The following is an 18,213-nucleotide window of genomic DNA, read 5'->3' on the forward strand; positions in this document are numbered from 1 at the left end:
TACATGTCTACCTTAGGGGACTGGGGTCATCTCTACCTTACTAGACCCGTCTGAGACCCGGCACAGCACGGGGAAGGCTGCGTTGCCTCCAGCCCTGCAGCTTACCAACACCCAATAAGAGAACTCAGATGGCAAGAAACTCTCAACCGGGGAAGAGAGGGTACAAACAGTAAAGCAAAGCGAAAACAAAACGAAAAAACCACTTGTTTGATGAGAGTTTTCTTTTTTTCTCTCTCTATGTATATTCAAAGTTTATGTTTTTCTTTACTTCATTCCTCTGGTCTCTCCATCTCTCTCGTGTCTGCGCACACTCTCTCTTGTTCTTGTTTATTTGGTGTGTTTTTTTTTTTTTTTTTTTTTTTTAAAGAACTTTGGATTTGCCATTGGTGGGCAATGCTGATCCCCGGAGGCTGGACTGCCCTTGGCAGGGCTAGGGCAAGGGGGCAGGCCCACGGCTACTGAGAGGACCTCTATGTTTAAAGCCTTTGAGAAAAAGTTACCGCAGTTTCCAGGGTAGGGGTGAGGGTTGGTAGAGGGCCTCCTGGCAGCCACTTCCCAAGAGTCCAGGCTGCAGGGGTCCCACCAGGTGAGGAGAGGATAGGAAGGAGGGGGTAGGAGGGTGAGCAGGGGTGCTTCTCCCCCTGACAGCCCCCAGTTTGGTTAGTTTTATGGGCTCCTTGCCCATCCCAGGCTCCATCTTAGGAACCAACTGGGTTTTTGGAGTTTGTGAGCAGTCTGTGCTCTGGACAAGGGACAGGAAGAAGGGGGGGTGACCAAGTTGATTTTCTACCCTCCCTTTTTTGCCTTGGGTTTTCTTTTGTTTTTCTTTTCTTTCTTTTGGCGTTTTCTCAGTCAGTATAATAGTATGGAAAAGGTATGTGTTTACAAGGGAAGAGGGCTGGGAATTCAATGGGGAAAAAGAGGGAACGAAGCAGACATGTATGCCAGAGTGGGGGTGCGTCGGCAAGGGGCTGAGAATGAGGGTCAGAGTGTTTGTGGGATGGGGAGGAGGCAGGACTCTGCTGGAGGTGGGGTGTGTGAAGCCCACTGAAGGTGGGAATTGACAGACTCCCATGAGGTGGGCAGAGCTGAAGGTTGGGGTGAGGGAACCCTGAGGCCCTCTCTTGTCCCCATCTTGGTTTATCTGTTTATAAAGCTAGAAGTGTAGAGGTAGTAGTAGTTTTTGGGTTGGGGTCCGTGTGAGGTAATCTTGCTTCCTCTTTGGCAAAAGCCACAGCAGCCGGGACAGCAGTGGCGCTGTTGGTAACGGTGATGGGAGGGCCTCCTGGGGTTGGGGCTGCCTTGCGCCTGTGGGCTGAGGAGCGCAGATGGGAAGCTAGGGCTTCACGCCCACTCAGCAGCACCTCACAGGCCAGGCAGTGATAGGTGCAGATAGGCACCCGCAATGGGGTGGGCATGGAGCCCCCGGAGCCCCGCCCAAAGAAGCAGAAGGATCTCTGGTGGGCAGTAGCTGGGGCTTCGCTGTCAAATGCCATCTTGCACTGGCGGCACAAGTAGCGATGAGTCACATCCACGGTGGAGATGCCAGTGCTGCCTGTCAGCAGCTCATCAGCCTCACTACTATCCCCTTCCCCTGGAGCCGGCAGCTCAGGAGGTTTTGGAGGGGCTGCGGCTGTAGGCTCGGGGGCTTGGGGTGGTTGTTGGAGGAGGGCATTGGGGAGTAGCCCAATGAGGGTCTGAGGTATCACGGGGTTCATGGGGAAAAGCCCCTTCTTCATGCCGTAAAGCTGTTGGAAGTACGCCCCCTGTAACTGAGGACCAAAGACAGCTGGTGGTGCTGCCCCGCCTGCAGGGGGCAATGGGAAGGGCAGGAACTGACCCCCCAACAGGGCTGGGACAGTGGCCTTCAATGCTTTCAGGTTCTTGAGGGCATCAGTGGAGGAGTTGGGAAGGGTTGCAACTGGCTTTCGCTCACCAGAGACTTTGTCTCCTGAGGGCTCAGTAGCTGGGCCAGGGGCAGGGTCAGTAGAACTGTTGGTTTGGTTAGACACAGGTCTCTGAGGTAAGGGGCGGCCTGGACCAGCAGTCTGGACCACTGTGGTAGCAGGCAGGACGGAAGTGGCAAGGCCAAGAAGGCCTGAGGAGGCTGCAGGGCCTAGGAAGACGAAAGCAGTAATGAAGGGTTAATGGTCTCCAGCCTCACAGACCTTTCTGCTCCAGACTACACCTACCGCACATTCCCCCTTCCCCGCACCCCGCACCCGGAGGGCCATACTCTCAAATCTCCCTTTTCCTTGAGCCTGCTACAAGGATAACAGCTTGAGGAGAGGCATGAAGGAAAGGAAGGGCTTGCAGTTGGAGGAGATGCTCTCAAGTCCAACGCCTCCCAGCCTCCCCAACTCACCTGAATTGAAAGAAGCTATGCTTCCAAGTGGTGGCTGGGCCAGAGTTGGGCCAGGCAAGAGGACTGGAGCCAGGCGAGGCAAGGTCGGGGAAGCCCCCAAGGGCACGGAGGCAGGTGTGGTGGTAGGTGGCCCTTTGGGGGCCAGTGGAGTCTCAGGAGCAGGAGCTAAGTCATAGCATTTGCTTTCGCTCTTCAGCTGGGCTCGGACTGCCTCCTTGAGCTTGGCAAGGTGCTGCCGAGAGAAGAGGTGGCCTCGGCAGGAGACATAGAAGTCATACTTGACATCACAGTAGGGACAGTCGGTTCTCTGGGCTGCCGAGGTGCCCTCGCTGGCGCCCCCACTCCCTGCTGGTGCTGTCCCCTGCAGTTTGGCTTTTTTTTCCTTGGCACGGGCATTTTGGAACCAGACCTGAATGACTCTTTTGGGCAGTCCAATCTCCTCTCCCAGAACCTCACACTCCTGCATAGTAGGGGTGCGGTAGGCTTCATAGCAGGCTTTCATGATCTTCAGCTGCAGGCTGCTCATTTGGGTCCGATATCGCCGCTGCCCCATGCTATCTGGAACTCCGGTCCCACCGCCTGCTCCCCCACTGGTCCCCGCAGCCCCTGGGGACTCTGGTTCAGCCAGGCTGGAAGCAGATGAATCACTGAGGTCTCCTGCTGATGGACTGCAAGCCTCGCTCTCTGGAGATGGCTTAGATGGTTCCTCTGGACCCTCATCCTCACTGAGTGCGGGAGGTGGGAGGGGTGGAGGGGGCTCTGGTGTTGGTGCAGTGGCCTCTTTCCCAGGTGGTAGGAATGGCAGAGGCCCAACAGCAGGGGTGACTGTGGGGTAGGGAAAGCCAGGTGCGTCTCTCTTTGGGGCTTCCTTCCCTGTCTCGTCTTCAATCTTGCTCAACAGGAGGTTGAATTTGGGGAAGGGCGCTGGGGAGGGCGGAACAGTGGGTTTGACTGCTGGGCCTGGTACTCCCCCAGGGGTGCTGCGAAACTGACCTTTCCTCTCCCGGGCTCTGGTATTCTGGAACCAGACCTGTACTACTCGTTTTTTGAGCCCCACTTCCTCAGAGATACAGTCAAGCATCTTCCGGGTGGGGTTGGAGTCCTGCATGTACCAGCGGTACAGGATCTCCAGCTGCTCAGGCAGGATGGTAGTGCGCAGGCGTTTATCTTTGGGGGGGTCGCCCTCTCCTCCACCCCCTGCTTCGCTGCCTGTGGGAGACAGACTGCCATCGTCATGCTTCCGCTTGAGGGGTGTCCCCGTTACTGATGAGCTGCCCGGTACTCCAGGGTTCCGCTCCCCAAACACCAGCAAGGGCAGATCTAGGAGCTGTGGCGGAGCACTGGGCTGCACAGACGGTAGTAAATGGAGTCGGTGGTGAGTGGTCAGGAGGTCCTGGCTTGGGAAAGAAACTGTGCACTGGTCACAGGGGTAGACATGAGGTGAGGGAGGTGCCTTCCCTTCGGACTCTTTGCTTTCTGGCCTCGTAGGCTCTGGTTGGTTCAGGTCTTCTGCATCTGCACGTTCTGGTGATGGGCCGACTTGTTTTCCTGCAGGTTCCAGGTTCCGTTCCTCCACCTCCTCTTCCTCCACCTCTTCCTCCACCTCTTCCCCTCTCTCCGCCTCCTCCTCTTCCTCGGGAGGCTGGTCATCATAGCACTTCTTGAGGTGCCGCACTAACTCAAAAACACAGGCGAAGGTGGCGTGGCAGCGCCTGCAGCCCGAGGCTCCTCCGGAGGCCCCTGTGGCGGTCATAGGCCCACCCTCACAGGCATTTTTACGGGCTTTCTGGCGGGCATTCTGGAACCACACTACAACCACGCGGCTAGCCAGACCCAAGAGGCTTGCGAGCCGCTCCACCTCCCCGTCCTTGGGGTAGGCACTGGTCTCAAAGAAAGACTGCAGGGCCTGGGTCTGGAACTCTGTAAACTTGGTTCTAGAGAAGCGGCGGCCCACAGGTACTGCAGGAGGAAGGCTCCCTCTAGAACCCTCTTCTTCCTCGGAGGGCCAGGGTCCTCCTGCCAGGCTTCGCTCCTCAGAAGTGTGGATCCCACCTACTTCAGGCTCTGGAACCATGAAAGGTGGGCCTAGCTGGGGAGGTGACTCCGAGGACCCATCTGGAGGTTTGGGGGGCTCTACTGGGGGTGGGTATAGGCTATCGTAGCTCTTTCGAAACTGAGCAGCGTAACGGCTCAAAGCCTCAAAGGGCAGGAAGCGGCGGTGAACGTGTTCCTCATGAGTCTTAAGGATAAGCATATTGGAGAAGAGTTTCCCACAGGCCCCACAGGCCAGCTTGTCTCCGCCCCCCAGAGACTCTGGAGGAGGAGGAGTTGGGGGAGGGGGCACTGCCTGCTTCCCTTCGTTGTACTGAATTACTAACTCAAAGCCAAAATTTTCTAGAAGGGCTTTGGCTGCTGTGCGGGCAGCTTCATTGGGTGATGTGTGAGGTGGTGAAGAAGGTCCTGCTTCAGTCCCCTCTTCAGTTACGAGGGGCCTTTCCCATTCCTGCTCAGCAAGCTCAGCCTTGGGGGGTGCAGGGAGAGGAAGTGGGTTGGCAGCGGGCAGGGATAGCATGGGTGCAGGGCTAGCCAGAGCCAGCTTGGGCCCCACCTTGAGGTCATGGAGGTAGAAGGGAAGAAGCAGCTGTTGTTGCTGGAGCTTGAGTAATGATTCTGGAACCAGGGGGAAGTGGGGCAGGACTGGTGGGGTGAAAAGAGGGGCTGGGAATCGGTGTAGGTCCAAGGGAGGGGGTGGTGGGGATAGGAAAGGGAGTCCAGACATGAAGCTGCTGGGGTCAGGGCCTTTCTTCTCAGCGCCCACCTCTCCCTCAGGCTCGCCTTCTTTGAGCTCTTCTTGGCTTCTCTCTGCTCCTTCAGCCCTGGCATCAGTCTTGGCCCCTCTTGAGCGAGTCTGGTGCAGAACTGATCGCATGTGAATCTCCAAAGTGGAGCTCTGGTTGTAGGACACTCGGCAGACTGTGCACTTAAAGGGCTTGTCTGACGCAGTGGTGGCGGGTGGAGGGATGCCGGCCTCTCCTCGGCCAGGGCACGATGGGTCAATGGCGGCCTTCTTCATCTTATGAAGGTGGGAGACGGAATTATAATGAACCAAGAGGATGTTCTTCTGGGTGAAGGACTCCTTACACACAGTACACTTATAGGGCCGAGCAGGGTCAAGAAACTTGTCCAGGGCAAAGTTGGTGGTCTTCCGATAGGTTAGAGGGTGGCGAGAGTCAGCAGGGGTTGGGTCTGTGGAGCGGGGCTCCCCCATGGCTCCCTCTTCCTCTTCAGACATGGTGGGTAGAGGAGCCAATTCTTCAACTTGGGCATCCAGTCGAGGGACTGGAGATGGGACTGGAGAAGGCGGCTGATCAGGGCTTTCTGAGGGCTCCCCGGGGCCCTCGATCAGTGCCGGGGCAGGCTCAGGAGGAGGATCTGGGCTGGCTTCTGGGGTCAGGTTAGAGCTTTCTACAGGAGACAGAGGAACAGTGAACTGTGTTCAAGCTGAGCTCCAACCATTCAATATCCAAAGCTACTGACTTAGTGTCAGCTAGCTTCAGACCCCTTTTGATTCCCTTTTCTGCCACTTTGGGGAGTATGCTGTGCCCTTCCTTACCTGCTACCTGGTCTCTGCTAGGAGTGGGCTCTGGTCCAGGAGCTGGGCGTTCTAGGATATCCTCCACAGGGTTTAATGTGGGTCCAGGCAGCATTTTGGTTGCAAAGGTCATCTCTACAGTTGTGGCCTATAATGTAGAAAACATCCTAATGGCTTCAAGACCCGCAGCGTCCTGTTACTAGCCCTGACCCGTTTACTGTGCACCCATATCTGTACCAAGCTCTCTTTGTCTGGGTCCAGCCTCCTGCCTAGACAAACCTCCCAGTGAACTGGTGCTCTTCTTTGGATGAGGGACCGGGTAGCTAGCTGCCGGCTGCCCTTGCCCTCCTTCCTCAGGCTAAAAGTATCTTACCTCAAGGTTACCTTGCTCTGCTATTAACAACTCTTTTCAGGGTTAACGGAAGTGAGGGAACTGTATAGTCATCTTGTCCGGGAGCAAAGGGAACTAGGCAAGCTTGTGCAGAGAGCCACCCCACTGACTTTAAAGTCAACTCTCTACAATGTTATTCCCTTCACACACCCACCCGCGCACACTGGCCTGGACATTGTTTCCTCTCCCTCTCCTCCTGTATTGCTCTGACAGGACTTTAAGACCATTTTCCCTCAGCCCATACTCACCACAAGCAGCAGCTTCTCAACACACTCGGGCACCACGTTGTGAAGGTGGCTGAGGTGGAAGTGCAGGGCAGGCCGGCCCACCAGCTGCTCCTGGCAGAGCGGGCACCTGTACTTGGGCTGCACGGCATGCTGGGAGAGTGTATGAACCCTCACCTGGTCACACTCTGGGCTCAGGAAGCTGCAGTAGGGACAGCAGAATACCTGGGGAATACATACAGGTGGAGGGGGAGTCAGGAGAGAGGTGGGGGACCCACTATCTCCGTTAGTAGGATTGAGTGCAACACTGCTCCCATATCCAGATTTAGGAGACGGAGTCAGACAGGAAGGCACCTTAACCCACTCAGCCCCCAACCAGCCCTTGAGACTGGCAGCCCCCTTGGGCTAGGACAAAGCCTAGCCCAAGTCGCTACCTTGACTTCCTTGTCAGGGTCCTGCCCCAACCCCACTGCTTCCCCCCCATCCCTTCACTCTGGTTTTTGCCTTCCTTTTGGTGTGTCCTCCCCTGTGTCTGATACCCTAATCAATTTTCCAGCTTTCCAGCTGGCCCTCCGCCAGCCTTTCTTACCCACACCCCACTGGCTGCCTTTTCTGTGGAACACCTCCTTTCTTCTGTGCATTCTCTGGGCCAAGGTCCTGCCTGTGTGGCTCCCCCAGGTCCCTCAGCATCGACTACAGGAGGTCCTGCTTGTCTGCCCCTGACACTGACTCGTCTCTTTCAGGCTCAGCTGCCCAATGCTCCCTCCCTTCACTACTACTTCTCCTGTCTCATCCTCTAGACCAGGCTGGCCTTGAACTCGAGATCTGCCTGCATCTGGCTCCTGAGCGCTGAGACTAAAGGCGTGCGCCTTGTGGGATTAAAGTAAGTGACATCTGGCTTACTATGCCTTATTATAAGCAAGTGCCACTCCTCAAGTGGCCTGGATAAACTCTGGTCTGTCCCTTAGCACATTATAGCCTAGACATCGAGGTAGGCAGGAGGCAAGAGAGGCCTGCTACCACATGGCTGAACTGACTAGTAGGCATTTTCCCTGCTACCACAGACCAAGCTGCCTCCTCTGGCCTGCCTCCTCTCCTGTTGCCCTGTACTTTCCCAGGCCTGCATATCAGAGCCAGGGATCCAGGAGTTCATGTTAGTGCACCTGTCAGAACAGACACCTGCAACAGACAGGCTGTGGGGAACAGGAAGTGGGAGGAAGGGAAACTGAGGCTAGAGGTATCTCTGCCACAGTGGAATCTGGGAAGTCCGGGATGGCAGGCATCTATCTCAAGACCATAAGGCTAAGCTGCTCTGGGTCTCCTCAAGTTCAAGTCCTGGGGTTTAGAGGCCTGTGGGACTTGTCAGTGAGTCACTTGCTTGGTGCCTCTAAAGGAGGGGGTGCCAGGACAGTGCTCGCCAGATTTACGGTTCCTGAGAAAGGCGCAGCCTCCTGTCGGCCCAGGAAACTGCTCTTTGACTTTGCCTTGTTCTTCTCCTTCCTCCACTCTTCCTTCTCCTCTCCTGGCATCGACCACCAGTCTTTCCTACCCTTAATACGATTTCTGTCAACCTTTCCTCAAGTCCCTGCCGTCCCTGCCATCCCGTCACCCCTATGTTAAGGCAGCTCTCTCCCATATGTGCTGAACATACAGAACTGGCCTTGCACGGCATTTCTCCTGCGATATTCTAAACTAAATCAGCCACAAGCATGGCAAAAGCCCTCAGAGCAGTGGTTCTCAACCTTCTAATGCTGTGACCCTTTAATACAGCTCATGTTGTGGTGATCCCCACAACCATAAAGTTATTTTTGTTGCTACTTCATAACTGTAATGTTGCTATTGTTAAGCATTATGACGTAAATATCCATGTTTTCTTTTCTTTTCTTTTCTCTTTCTTTCTTTCTTTCTTTCTTTCTTTCTTTCTTTCTTTCTTTCTTTCTTTCTTTTTTTTCCGAGACAGAGTTTCTCTGTGTAGCCCTGGCTGTCCTGGAACTCACTCTGTAGACCAGGCTGGCCTCAAACTCAGAAATTTGCCTGTCTCTGCCTCCCAAGTGCTGGGATTAAAGGCGTGTGCCACCACCGCCTAGCTAATACCCGTGTTTTCTGATGGTCTTAGGAGACCCCTGTGAAGGCCCCCAAAGGGGTGGTGACCCACAGGTTGAGAACTACTGCTTTAGAGTAAGAGATGTCAGTAAAGCCAGCCCCCACCTTTATCATCCCAGTCACCCCAGTTCTGACCGTGATCTGGTTGACACTGTCTCTGGGAGGGCCGGTTCTGTCCTCTGTCACTTCGGAAGCTGAGGAGGAGAGGAGAGAAGGTTAGGGACTCCTTAGCCCTCTCCCCTTCCTGCATAGCCTCTCCGCTAGCAGAGAGCTTTCAGGGTAGGAAGTGGGCTTCAGAGGATGCAGAATGGGCAAGAGCCTCAGCAGCCAGGAGGGATCACTGCTCGGTGAGCCAGGGCTGGGCTTTCAGAGGACAGAGATGCCTGGGCAGATGGGACTTGTGCTCCCTTCCTCTTCCCTTGGTCAATTTTGCTCCTTCTGGGAAGGAGGCCTTTTGGGGTGCTTGGGTTTCTGAAAGGCCCAATGGACATGCCAGGATGCACAGTGAGTCTGGTAGGGGAAACAGGTTGGAGGGGCAACTCACCCCGTTGTTCTGTCTTGTTCTGGGCATCTTTCTCAGAGGTGGGTGGCTGAGCTAAGGGGGTGTCAGGAGCCTTCCCTGTGTGGGATGGAGAGAGAGAGGGAGTCATTGTAACATGGTGAAACATGGGAGGAGGAGGAGGGAGGGAAGAGGGCCGAGGAAGCAGGACAAGCAGCCAGGTGGTGGAGGAATGGATTCGTGAAATAGGAGGCCGGAAAGGATGGAAAGCCACCAGAGGAAACACAGGGTAAAAGTGCCAAGTCCCAATATTGGGACCGTAGGACAAGGAACAAGCCCCACAATAGGACTGACTGGTCTAAGCTTGGCCTCCTGGCCTCACTGACCCTGGGAGGCTCCACAAGTGTAGTGGGAGGGGCACTGTGAGCGAACGAAGCGGCAGTGGTGAACGGCAGGCGATGGGCAAGGAGATTACCACTCAAGTAAGAATTGACAGATGTGTAGGAATTTATTTTCGGTGGCAGCCTAATTAAAGTGTTAAAAGTTCCTTAACTCCATTCAGCCTTGCGCCAGGATCGTTAGCTATTGATCTGGGCCCCTCCAGCACTTAACTCCAGCCAGTGTATTGGCAATTCAATTAGCACCAGTCAATGCTGCCTGTTCCTGGTTCCTGCTGCCCTGCCCTGCCCTGCCCTCGCCCACTGCTGGCCTCTCCAAAGCCCAGATGCCCATGTCCACCTCTGACAGCCCCTTCCAGGCTCTCCTGCACCCTCTGGATGAATGGCGCCTGACTGGCTGTTCCTGGCCTCAGCTGGTATAACCTCTCCTGCCTAAAAGGGGGGGTGGCGGTCTCTAAGCTCAGTCTTGGGGCTGAAGACGTCCTAGGAGACAGGAAGAGGCTGGGAAACTTGTTGGGGCCTCTTCCCACCCCTGTTGACTTTGAGCCACGCCCACAGTTCCCATCGCCATCCAACAAGTCTGGCCTAGCATGGATTATGTTTTCTTTTTGCCTGTCACCCTGCACAGCCAATAGAGCTGGGACACTAGTTGCTATTCAGAACCACCAGGTGATGTCTCCTGTTCATTACTCAGCAAAATCTCTACTATTCCTTCCCTCCTGTCCTCCAGTTGTCTCCTGCCTGCCTCCCTGTCCCTGAAACCCCATCCTGCCTCCTCGTTCTTCCGCGCCTTCCTCCTTGCTTTTGATGGCTCCTTAGGTTACTTTGCTGTTATCCCCTTGCATCTGCAGCCTCATGTCCAGCCTTTATTCTCCCATTTCCTGTTCCTCACCAGGAGTTTGAAGCCGCCCATGGCTGAAGCTCAGAATACTCTGGAGAGCTGAGAGGCCTTCTTCAGCTACTGGGCCATTCTGTAGCAGCTGCAGCCGCCTCTGGGCCTGGGCGTCTCGGTGGGCAGGCGTGCGGAGGTGTTGCAGCAGAGCTAGGCGGGAGGGTGTGTCCCAGGCACACAACAGGCAGTGGTAAAGCCCCGGCTCTGGCCCTGCCTCTGCTCCCTCCATTTCCAGCAGAAACTAGAACCACGGAAGAGGCCAGCTCAGATGTAGAAGGCACACCTCCAGATCTCTGGGGACTGTCCCTTCTCACTTGGACTCTTTCATTCCTGAGTGGCCTCCCTCCACCCTTCTATGGCTTCCCATCTGCTTGTTCTCTCCATTTCCTTCTCTTTCTTCCATCAGTCCTGGGGTCCCCCCGTGCATGCCTGGAATCTGCTTCTGTCCTGGATACCATGACAGGCTGGTTTGAGATGGAACCACCCCTGTAGCATCCATGCCAGAACACTGAATCCAGTCTGTTTCTCCTCCTCAGAGGCCACTGCCCTTTGGTCTTTCTCCAGGTCTGCCCCGCACCTTGTTATCCTGGTACACACTGCCCTGTTGTTCCTCACGTCCATGGGTTCCTCCACCTCTCTATGCTGTACCTTCCACCCTACCCCGTTCCTCCTCCCTCTCCCGCCCCCTCCTGCCTGAACGTCACCTTATAGATCTGGCTGTTTTCTTCATGGGCTGAACCCCGGGCGTGCAGCTGCATCTTCTCCTTGCTGTTGGACTCAAAGTCACAGATGTTGCAGCGCAGGTGAAGTGGGGAGACAGAGCCATAAGAAGCCCCATCCCCCAGGGACAGTGGGGAAGGGGTGCCCATGGCTCCGCCCCCCTCCCGGAGGTGGGCTGCTAACTGGTATTTCTGAGTATGTTTGTCGGTCTTGAGGTGGAGCTGGAAGTTGGCCTTGAGCTGGGTGCCATAGCAGCAGAGCTTGCACCGGTGGGTATCCCCAGCTACCTCCTTCCACTCAGCTTCCGGCAGGCTCCGGCCGATGCTGCAGTGGTACAGCAGCAGCTCCAGGCTGTCCGTGCTGAAAGCCTGGCATACCAGGCAGCGGAACACCTTCAGGGCTGGGCTGTCATCTGGGGATGGCGACGTGGGCAGCCCATCAGATGAGGAGCCCAGGAGCTGACTTGGTGGCAGATGGGTCTCAGGGGAGAGGCTGCCAGGGGCTAGGGGACAGAGATGGATTAGGAAGAAATGAGCAGGGGCGGGGTGGGGCACTTAATTAGAATAAGCTATGTTTACCTAAGTGGGGAACTGACCTTTGGAAGAAGGCAAGGAATACGATTTGACTTGGGTAAGGTGTGGCTGGAACAGATAGGAGACTTACCAGCTGTGGGGAACTTGCGGGCAGGCGCTCCAAGGTGGTGGAAACCATTGAGAAGTAGCTGGGCTTCAAGGGGCTTGTCTGGCCTCAGCCCAGGCCCAGGCATGGGTGTCTGAGGCTGTCCTAAGGCCTGGGGCCCAAAGTACTGGAAGAGTTCAGGGGGGTTGGTGGGAGCAGCCCCTGGTGGGGGAGGAGGTCCTGGTCCCACCAGCCCTGGTGGCAGGCCAAGCGGCAGCCCTTGGTGCAACATCAGGACGTTCTGCATGTGTTTCTCAGAGGTCATGTGGATGCGCAGGTTCCGGGAGATGTTGGTTTCGTAGCTGCACACTTTGCACTGCCAGGACGACTTGGTCTTGGGCTCTTTATCCCCTACGGAGGGGGGTGGGAGGGATGCCTCCGGGGGACTCGCCTGCCCACCAGGCCCTGCCTGGAAGCCCTGCAGGTTGGCCAGGTGCTTGTCAGACTGCATGTGGATGCTGAGGTTGCCTTTGGTGGTGGTGGAGTAGTTGCAGACGTCGCAGCGGTAGGGCTTGTAGCCGCAGTTGTAGCTCTCTCCCCGAGCGAGGCGGGGGTGGGCGCCCCCAGCGCTACAGTAGCTGCAGTGGCTGTTGCTCTCAGGGTGCTTCTCCCGCATGTGCACATCCAGCGTCTGCTGGTACTTGTAGTGCCAGTTGCACTTGGGACACTTGAGAGTCTTGCAGGAATTACGTGAGTGCAGCAGGGACATGTGGCTGGACAGGCTGAGGCCCTGGAAGGTGGCAGGGGCTGGAGTGTAGTCATCAGCCAGGCGACAGGGCTGAGGCGGGTCACTGGTGTCTTCAGGAGAGCCTGCTGGAGCTGGGAGCACTGCCACCTCCTTAGAGGTGGGTGAGCTTTGGTTGAGCGGGAGGCAGAGCCCTCCATCCTCTTCCTGCCCCTCAGGGAACCAGTCTGGCCCTGCCTCGCCTCTTGATACTGGCGATTCTTTGGCTTGGGTTGGGCTGGGGTCCCATGTGGCTAGGGCTGTGGGTGGGGATGGCGGGCTGAGGGCCATAACCTCTTCAACGGGGAGAATGAGGGCTTGAATGTCTGCCTCTGGGGGGCCGTCCTCAGCCTGGGCTCCATTTGTCTTCACGGTTACTGTGCTGGTGTCAGGTACTTCAGGAGAAGGGCAAGTAAGAAGTTTTGGTTCCAGAAAGCTTAGGAAGGCCATGCCGCCATCATGACCCTCCTGAAGTACGGCTGGGCTGCCCAGCAGGCCCTGGTGGTGGGCAGGGGTCAGCTTCACTCCATGAGAAAGTGTGTGACCTACAAAGGTCTGGAGCCTGCCGAAACCCAGGCGGCACAGAAGGCAGATCCAGAACATTGCCCTGTGGTCTCCCCGTCGGCTCCCCAGGGGGCCATCTTTGGGATCTTCGGTTGGGTTTGGAACCAACTGGTAGCTCCAGAAGGATCCATCCCTTCCCTCACAGGCAGCCAGAGATGGCGCTGAGGTATCGTGGGACAAAATTTGGTCAGAAGAGCTAAAGCCTTGGATTGGGTCAAAGCCATGTTGGATGTGAAGGGTGGTAAGGTGTGAGGAGGGGAAGTGGGCAAGGAGGGGCAGGCTGGGCTCTTCCTTGACGCTTGCCTCATCCCAGGGGAAGCCCTTTGGTAACGAGAGTTCACGGCCACCAGGCAGGGGCAGGCTGGCCAGTAGGTAGGCCTGGCCTCCTGCTGCAAAGAATAAGTGGTTGCTAAGGTCCAAAGGAAGGGTTCCTTCCTCCTCCTTTGCCACCCCAAGGTCCTTTGGTTCGATGTGACCACAGCCAGGTTCTTCTTGGGGCTCTCCAATCTCCTTTGGTGGATCAAGGTCACTGCCTGACTCCAGACGCTCTCCCCCTGGCTCTGAGGACCTTATGCTTTCAGAGGTGGAGGGGGCATCAGGGGGATCTTTGGTGGCAGGATCAGAGGTGCTAGAGGAGGAGGAGGTCTCTGGAGGTGGTGATGGAACATCGTGCCCAGGGGAAGGAACAGTACCGGAAGAAGAGGCTGAGTTAAGGGTAGCCATGGTAGACGGAGGGCTGCTGAGGGTTCATTTCAGCGTGACAGCCAGTACCCTGTAGGGAGGCATGGGAAAAACAGTGCCGTAAGATCTCGGGGTCCCCAGCAAGGCTGAATGCCTGGACTCTTTAGCCCTACTATGCTCTCTGAGCACCAGACTCAGGTACCCTCATGCCAACTTGAAGCTTTACTTAGTCTAGCAGGCCTAAAGCTGTGTAAAATGTAAATGTAAATGTGTAGTGTTCGTAAAATCAGAATTCACTATTGCTTTTCAAACCAGCTCTTCTCTATCTTGCAATCTCAAGTTTGGTATCACTCATCCCTCTGCTTATGCCTAAGCTATGTGTTCCACAGCAAGCTCCAGGATGCACCAGACCCTACACTCACATCTTCCTCACCAGCAGCATCTTGGTCAGAGCCACTGGTATCTTTTTGAGCTAATACACCAGATGGAATGCTCCTTTCCACCTCTGTCCTCTCCAATCTAGTGTCTTCATTTAACAATACCTTTCCCCTTTTCCCTCTTTTTCTTGGTCCTTCTTGTCTCTCAAACAGCCAACTTCATTCCTTGGTCCTTGCCCAAGAGTTTAGTCTGCTGGGGAATCCTTGACATTCACATCATCCTCCAGTCCACCTGCCCAGACTTTCACCATCTAGTGAAAGATTTCTTCTGGCTAATTCTTCCCTTCTAGAGGGTTAATTCCACAAGAGCCTGTCTGCTTTCTATCTCTCTACAGACATTCTAGTTTGAATATAACCCAGGCTATAGCCCTAATTTCAACTAGTTGAGAATACCTTTGAATCCTCCTGCCTCTACTGTCCAAATGCTGGCATTACAGGGATGTGCTGTCATGCTAATAACTATCTTTCAAATGAATGAATCCTAGGAAAGATCCCCAGGTCCAGCCCCTAGTCAAAGTCTTTTTGCTTTTCTTGGCACGAGTCTTTCTCCACTGTATTCCCAGATCCAGACTGGTCGGGACATGCTGAGTTTGAGGAATTTCCTTGGCTAGTTGTAGCCCTCTCTAACTCTCCAAACTGAAGATACAAATATTAGTAGCAAGTCCTAGTAATGATGGTACTAGCAGCTGTTAACGTGTTTAGAGCACCAGCTAAAGACGTATCAGGGCCTCACTGCATCGCACAGCATCCTCAAGGGTTAAATGAGCTACTGAGAGTAACTGGGCTCCAAAGTGGGGGAACAGCTTAGTGCACAGTATGACTGCTTAGCATGCACGAAGTCCTGGGCTCAGTTCCCAACTCTGCATCAATTAGGGGTTGAGGGTAGGTTCACGCTTGTAGTTCCAGTACTCTGGCAGTAGAGGCAGGAGGGTCAGAAGTCCTGCCTACATAGCAAGTTCAAGACCAGCCTAGGATACATGAGACCCTGGAGAGATAGAGGGAGTTGGTTGGTGGGGGGGGGGGTGGGGGGGAGGGTAGGTTGGTTTATGTGTGAGAGGAGCTGTCAAGCCTTCCCCAAAATTATCAGTTCCCAAGCAAGCATCCATCCAACTCCTCTCTCTCTCTCTCTCTCTCTCTGAATCAACAACAGATCTCTAATGATAAACTGTCTAATGTTCAGGCCACACTGCTTCAGGAAAAGGGTGAGGGGATGGCCTCTTCTCCTTACGCCATCTTTAACCCTCATCTCCAGATTCCTGGATTTGATTTAGGTCCTTGGCCCAGGTGCCTGGTTGCCTTAAAGACTATTCCCAGGCCCCTGGGAATCCAGCTAGGCCTGAGTCAGAACCTTCAGGAACGTGGAGGGGCAGGATTAACATGCTAATGAGATGCAAATAAGTACCTGGTAAAAAGAGTTGAAGAGAGGAATCAAAGGGAAGTGAAGAAGCAGGATGGGACTGGGGGTGGAGCCCTGGCATTCCTTCTGGAGATCCTTGGTGGGACAGAGGATGGTAAGTTTGTTGGTTTGCGAGGGTTGTCATTTCCACAGGTTGGGCCCCACTTGCTAGGAAGAGCTGAGGGTTGACACGGTGGGCCCTTTCACTCACCTGCCAGGGCAGCAGACCGAGCCCCGCTTATCAGCTCCCTCTTGGCTCTCCACTCACAGCGCTACATCACAGTTCAGAGGCTGCCTGAATAGGACCGGACCCTGGAGTACCTCCCAGATCCCTCCTCTCTCTAAAATTTTAATTCTCCCAAGTAGAGAAGGGTCACTGATTGCTAAGTAGAAACCAAAAGAGCTCAGCTTGTGGGTGAGACCCGTAACACGGCCGGGTAGGTCAGCTGGTGGCTGTTTAAAATTGCAAATCTCTTCCCTACCTCCCAGTCTACCCCTCCTCTTCAGGAGAGAATTTCAATTGCAAATTTATCTCTGCCTCACGTATCCTCCTACCCATTCCCCTCGGCCCTTTCTCCGCAGTTTCTCCCCACCACACACTATTGATTAGACTTTTGTGGTCAGGGTGCTCCCCGCTTTTAATCCTCCCGCTCCCCCCTCTTCTGACTCCTCTCTCTGAATCTCCAGGTCCCTTCTGTGTTTTGTTTTGCCCTTCTTGTCCTGAACAGTTGATGGCAAGGAAGCCTCTAGAAGTCAGGGCCCATCTACCTACCCCTAGCCTAGATTCTCAGTCACCCCATCCCACGGCCATTTCTTCCCATGGTTCCCAGCATTTCTTAAGAGCAGCTCTCCTGTTGGCCTGGTCTCACCGGAGGGTAGAGGCAGAAGGCAGCTGCCACAGCCCCTGACATTACAGCTCAGATGGAATGAGAGCTAAGGCGGCTGGTGTTCTGGAGGTGGGGACAGTAAAGGGCTGGGCCTCCGCAGAGCAGGCGGTGGCAGCCTTGTGATTAGAGCGGAGATTGATGTGAAGGGGCGCCACAGTCGGCAGAGAGAGTCAATAAAACGAGAGGATCGCATTAGAGGCGACAGGGAGAGCTTTAAATTACAAGGCTGCTGCCACCACGGGGGATGGAAGGAGGGAGCCCTGGAGTCTGGGGAGGGTGGAGAATTCTGAGGGTGTAGTTGCCCCCGAAAGATGGATGGATGGACAGCTCTAAAGCGGCCCTCAGTCTTGGGAGCTCCCTGTGGCCCTTCCATGCTCCCCTCCCGTTCTAGCTGCTCACCAGGGTGAAGTGGAGAGGAAGGGATAAGGCAAGGCTCTGGAGTAACAGGCTTTTCATTCCGGGAACTGTCTCCTTTCCCCTTCCGCCTGCTTTTCCTGTCTGCCTGTTACTTGGAAAGAGAAGCAAGGGTGTGCTTTCAAGGCACGAAAGGAACTGCTGTCCTGAAAACACAAGGCAGTCATAATTACTGACCATATATATGTATACATACACACACATATATGTATATATAGTATATATCAGGAGGTAGAAATAGAAAGGCTTGGATTTGAGGTTTGGCGTACAAGTGTAAGATCTTTAAGGCAGGCTTTGAGACCCTGCAGGATGTAAAAGTGACAGACAACTAGAGAAGTCCTGGAGACAGGGGGGCAAAGGCAGAGCATGGAAATGGAGTTAGAGGCTCCACAGAATTTGAGGCCAAGGTGGCCCAGGGTGGTTCCCTCCAAGCCCCACCTGGGTTGGATTAGGAGGAAGAGAAGCACCAGTGCCCCCTGCTGGTCACAAAGGTAACATCACCAAGCTCCAGCTCTCCTCTTAAAACCATAAACAAAACCTGTCCCTCTCCATTTCCTCGGGCCCAGTGAAGGACAAAAGGTTTTGTAGCAACAGCTCGGGCACCAAGACACTCCCAGCCCTGAGCTTTATTTACATCATGGTAAGAGGTCATGCTGGCTCCAGGACTCACCAGCAGGCAACCTTGGCAAGACTTAGCCAGACTATTTTCCTTATGTGGAAACCTGGGAGTAATGGTGTGAGGGCCATAAAGCCCACATACAGAGTGCATGGCCTGGGTGTCAGCGAGGGCCATGCTCTACCCTCTGCTTGGCCATCCCCTCCCTTGGGGCAGAGCATATATTATGCATATATGCTGGCATCCCTCCTGCTCAACTCTCAATGGAAGCAGAATAGATGGGCAGGATTCACACCTAGTCCTCCCACAGTTCACTTGTTTGCTTGCCCCTCCTACCGTCCCTCCCCCTTTTTCCCCCTCCCTCTCCGAGATAGCATCTTGCTCTAAAGCCCAGGCTGGCGGTAGATTACCCATGATCCTTCTGCCTCAGCTTCCCAAGTGGGATGACAGGCATGGGTTCACTAGGAGGTTGGCGGAACTCAAGTCTTACTTGGCCTTTGTTTATCATTCTGGTGCTAGGGCTTGAACTTGGGGCCTTGCATATCCTGGGGTAGGGGCTTACCTCTGAGCTCCACCCTTAGCTTTTGGCTGTTGCATACGGAGACACCCATCATCTCAGAGCAAAAGGGGAA

At 54.9% G+C, this 18,213-nt stretch overlaps 1 protein-coding gene across 4 annotated transcripts in view; it reads right to left on the bottom strand.

Moving 5' to 3' along the window:
* Positions 1-206: 206 nt before the first annotated feature.
* The window catches only part of Zfhx2 (zinc finger homeobox 2), a 30,535-nt gene continuing 12,528 nt past the window's right edge, over positions 207-18,213 (bottom strand). The window contains exons 2-11 of one of the 4 annotated variants that reach the window (XM_031362878.1): positions 15,671-15,760; positions 11,848-13,922; positions 11,169-11,686; positions 10,465-10,705; positions 9,220-9,294; positions 8,811-8,869; positions 6,597-6,797; positions 5,979-6,105; positions 2,366-5,830; positions 343-2,116 (exon numbers count right to left, since the gene is read on the bottom strand). In XM_031362878.1, the coding sequence (XP_031218738.1) occupies positions 1,149-2,116; positions 2,366-5,830; positions 5,979-6,105; positions 6,597-6,797; positions 8,811-8,869; positions 9,220-9,294; positions 10,465-10,705; positions 11,169-11,686; positions 11,848-13,873 (7,680 nt within the window). In that variant the 5' untranslated portion in view covers positions 13,874-13,922; positions 15,671-15,760 and the 3' untranslated portion in view covers positions 343-1,148. Of the gene's footprint in view, positions 2,117-2,365; positions 5,831-5,978; positions 6,106-6,596; positions 6,798-8,810; positions 8,870-9,219; positions 9,295-10,464; positions 10,706-11,168; positions 11,687-11,847; positions 13,923-15,670; positions 15,761-16,950; positions 17,060-18,213 lie in introns of those variants that run through there. The other 3 variants (XM_031362879.1, XM_031362877.1, XM_031362880.1) reach the window with 3 other exon arrangements.

This window comes from Mastomys coucha, unplaced genomic scaffold, assembly GCF_008632895.1.
Source record: "Mastomys coucha isolate ucsf_1 unplaced genomic scaffold, UCSF_Mcou_1 pScaffold9, whole genome shotgun sequence".
In the NCBI taxonomy this organism is placed as follows: Eukaryota; Metazoa; Chordata; class Mammalia; order Rodentia; family Muridae; genus Mastomys; species Mastomys coucha.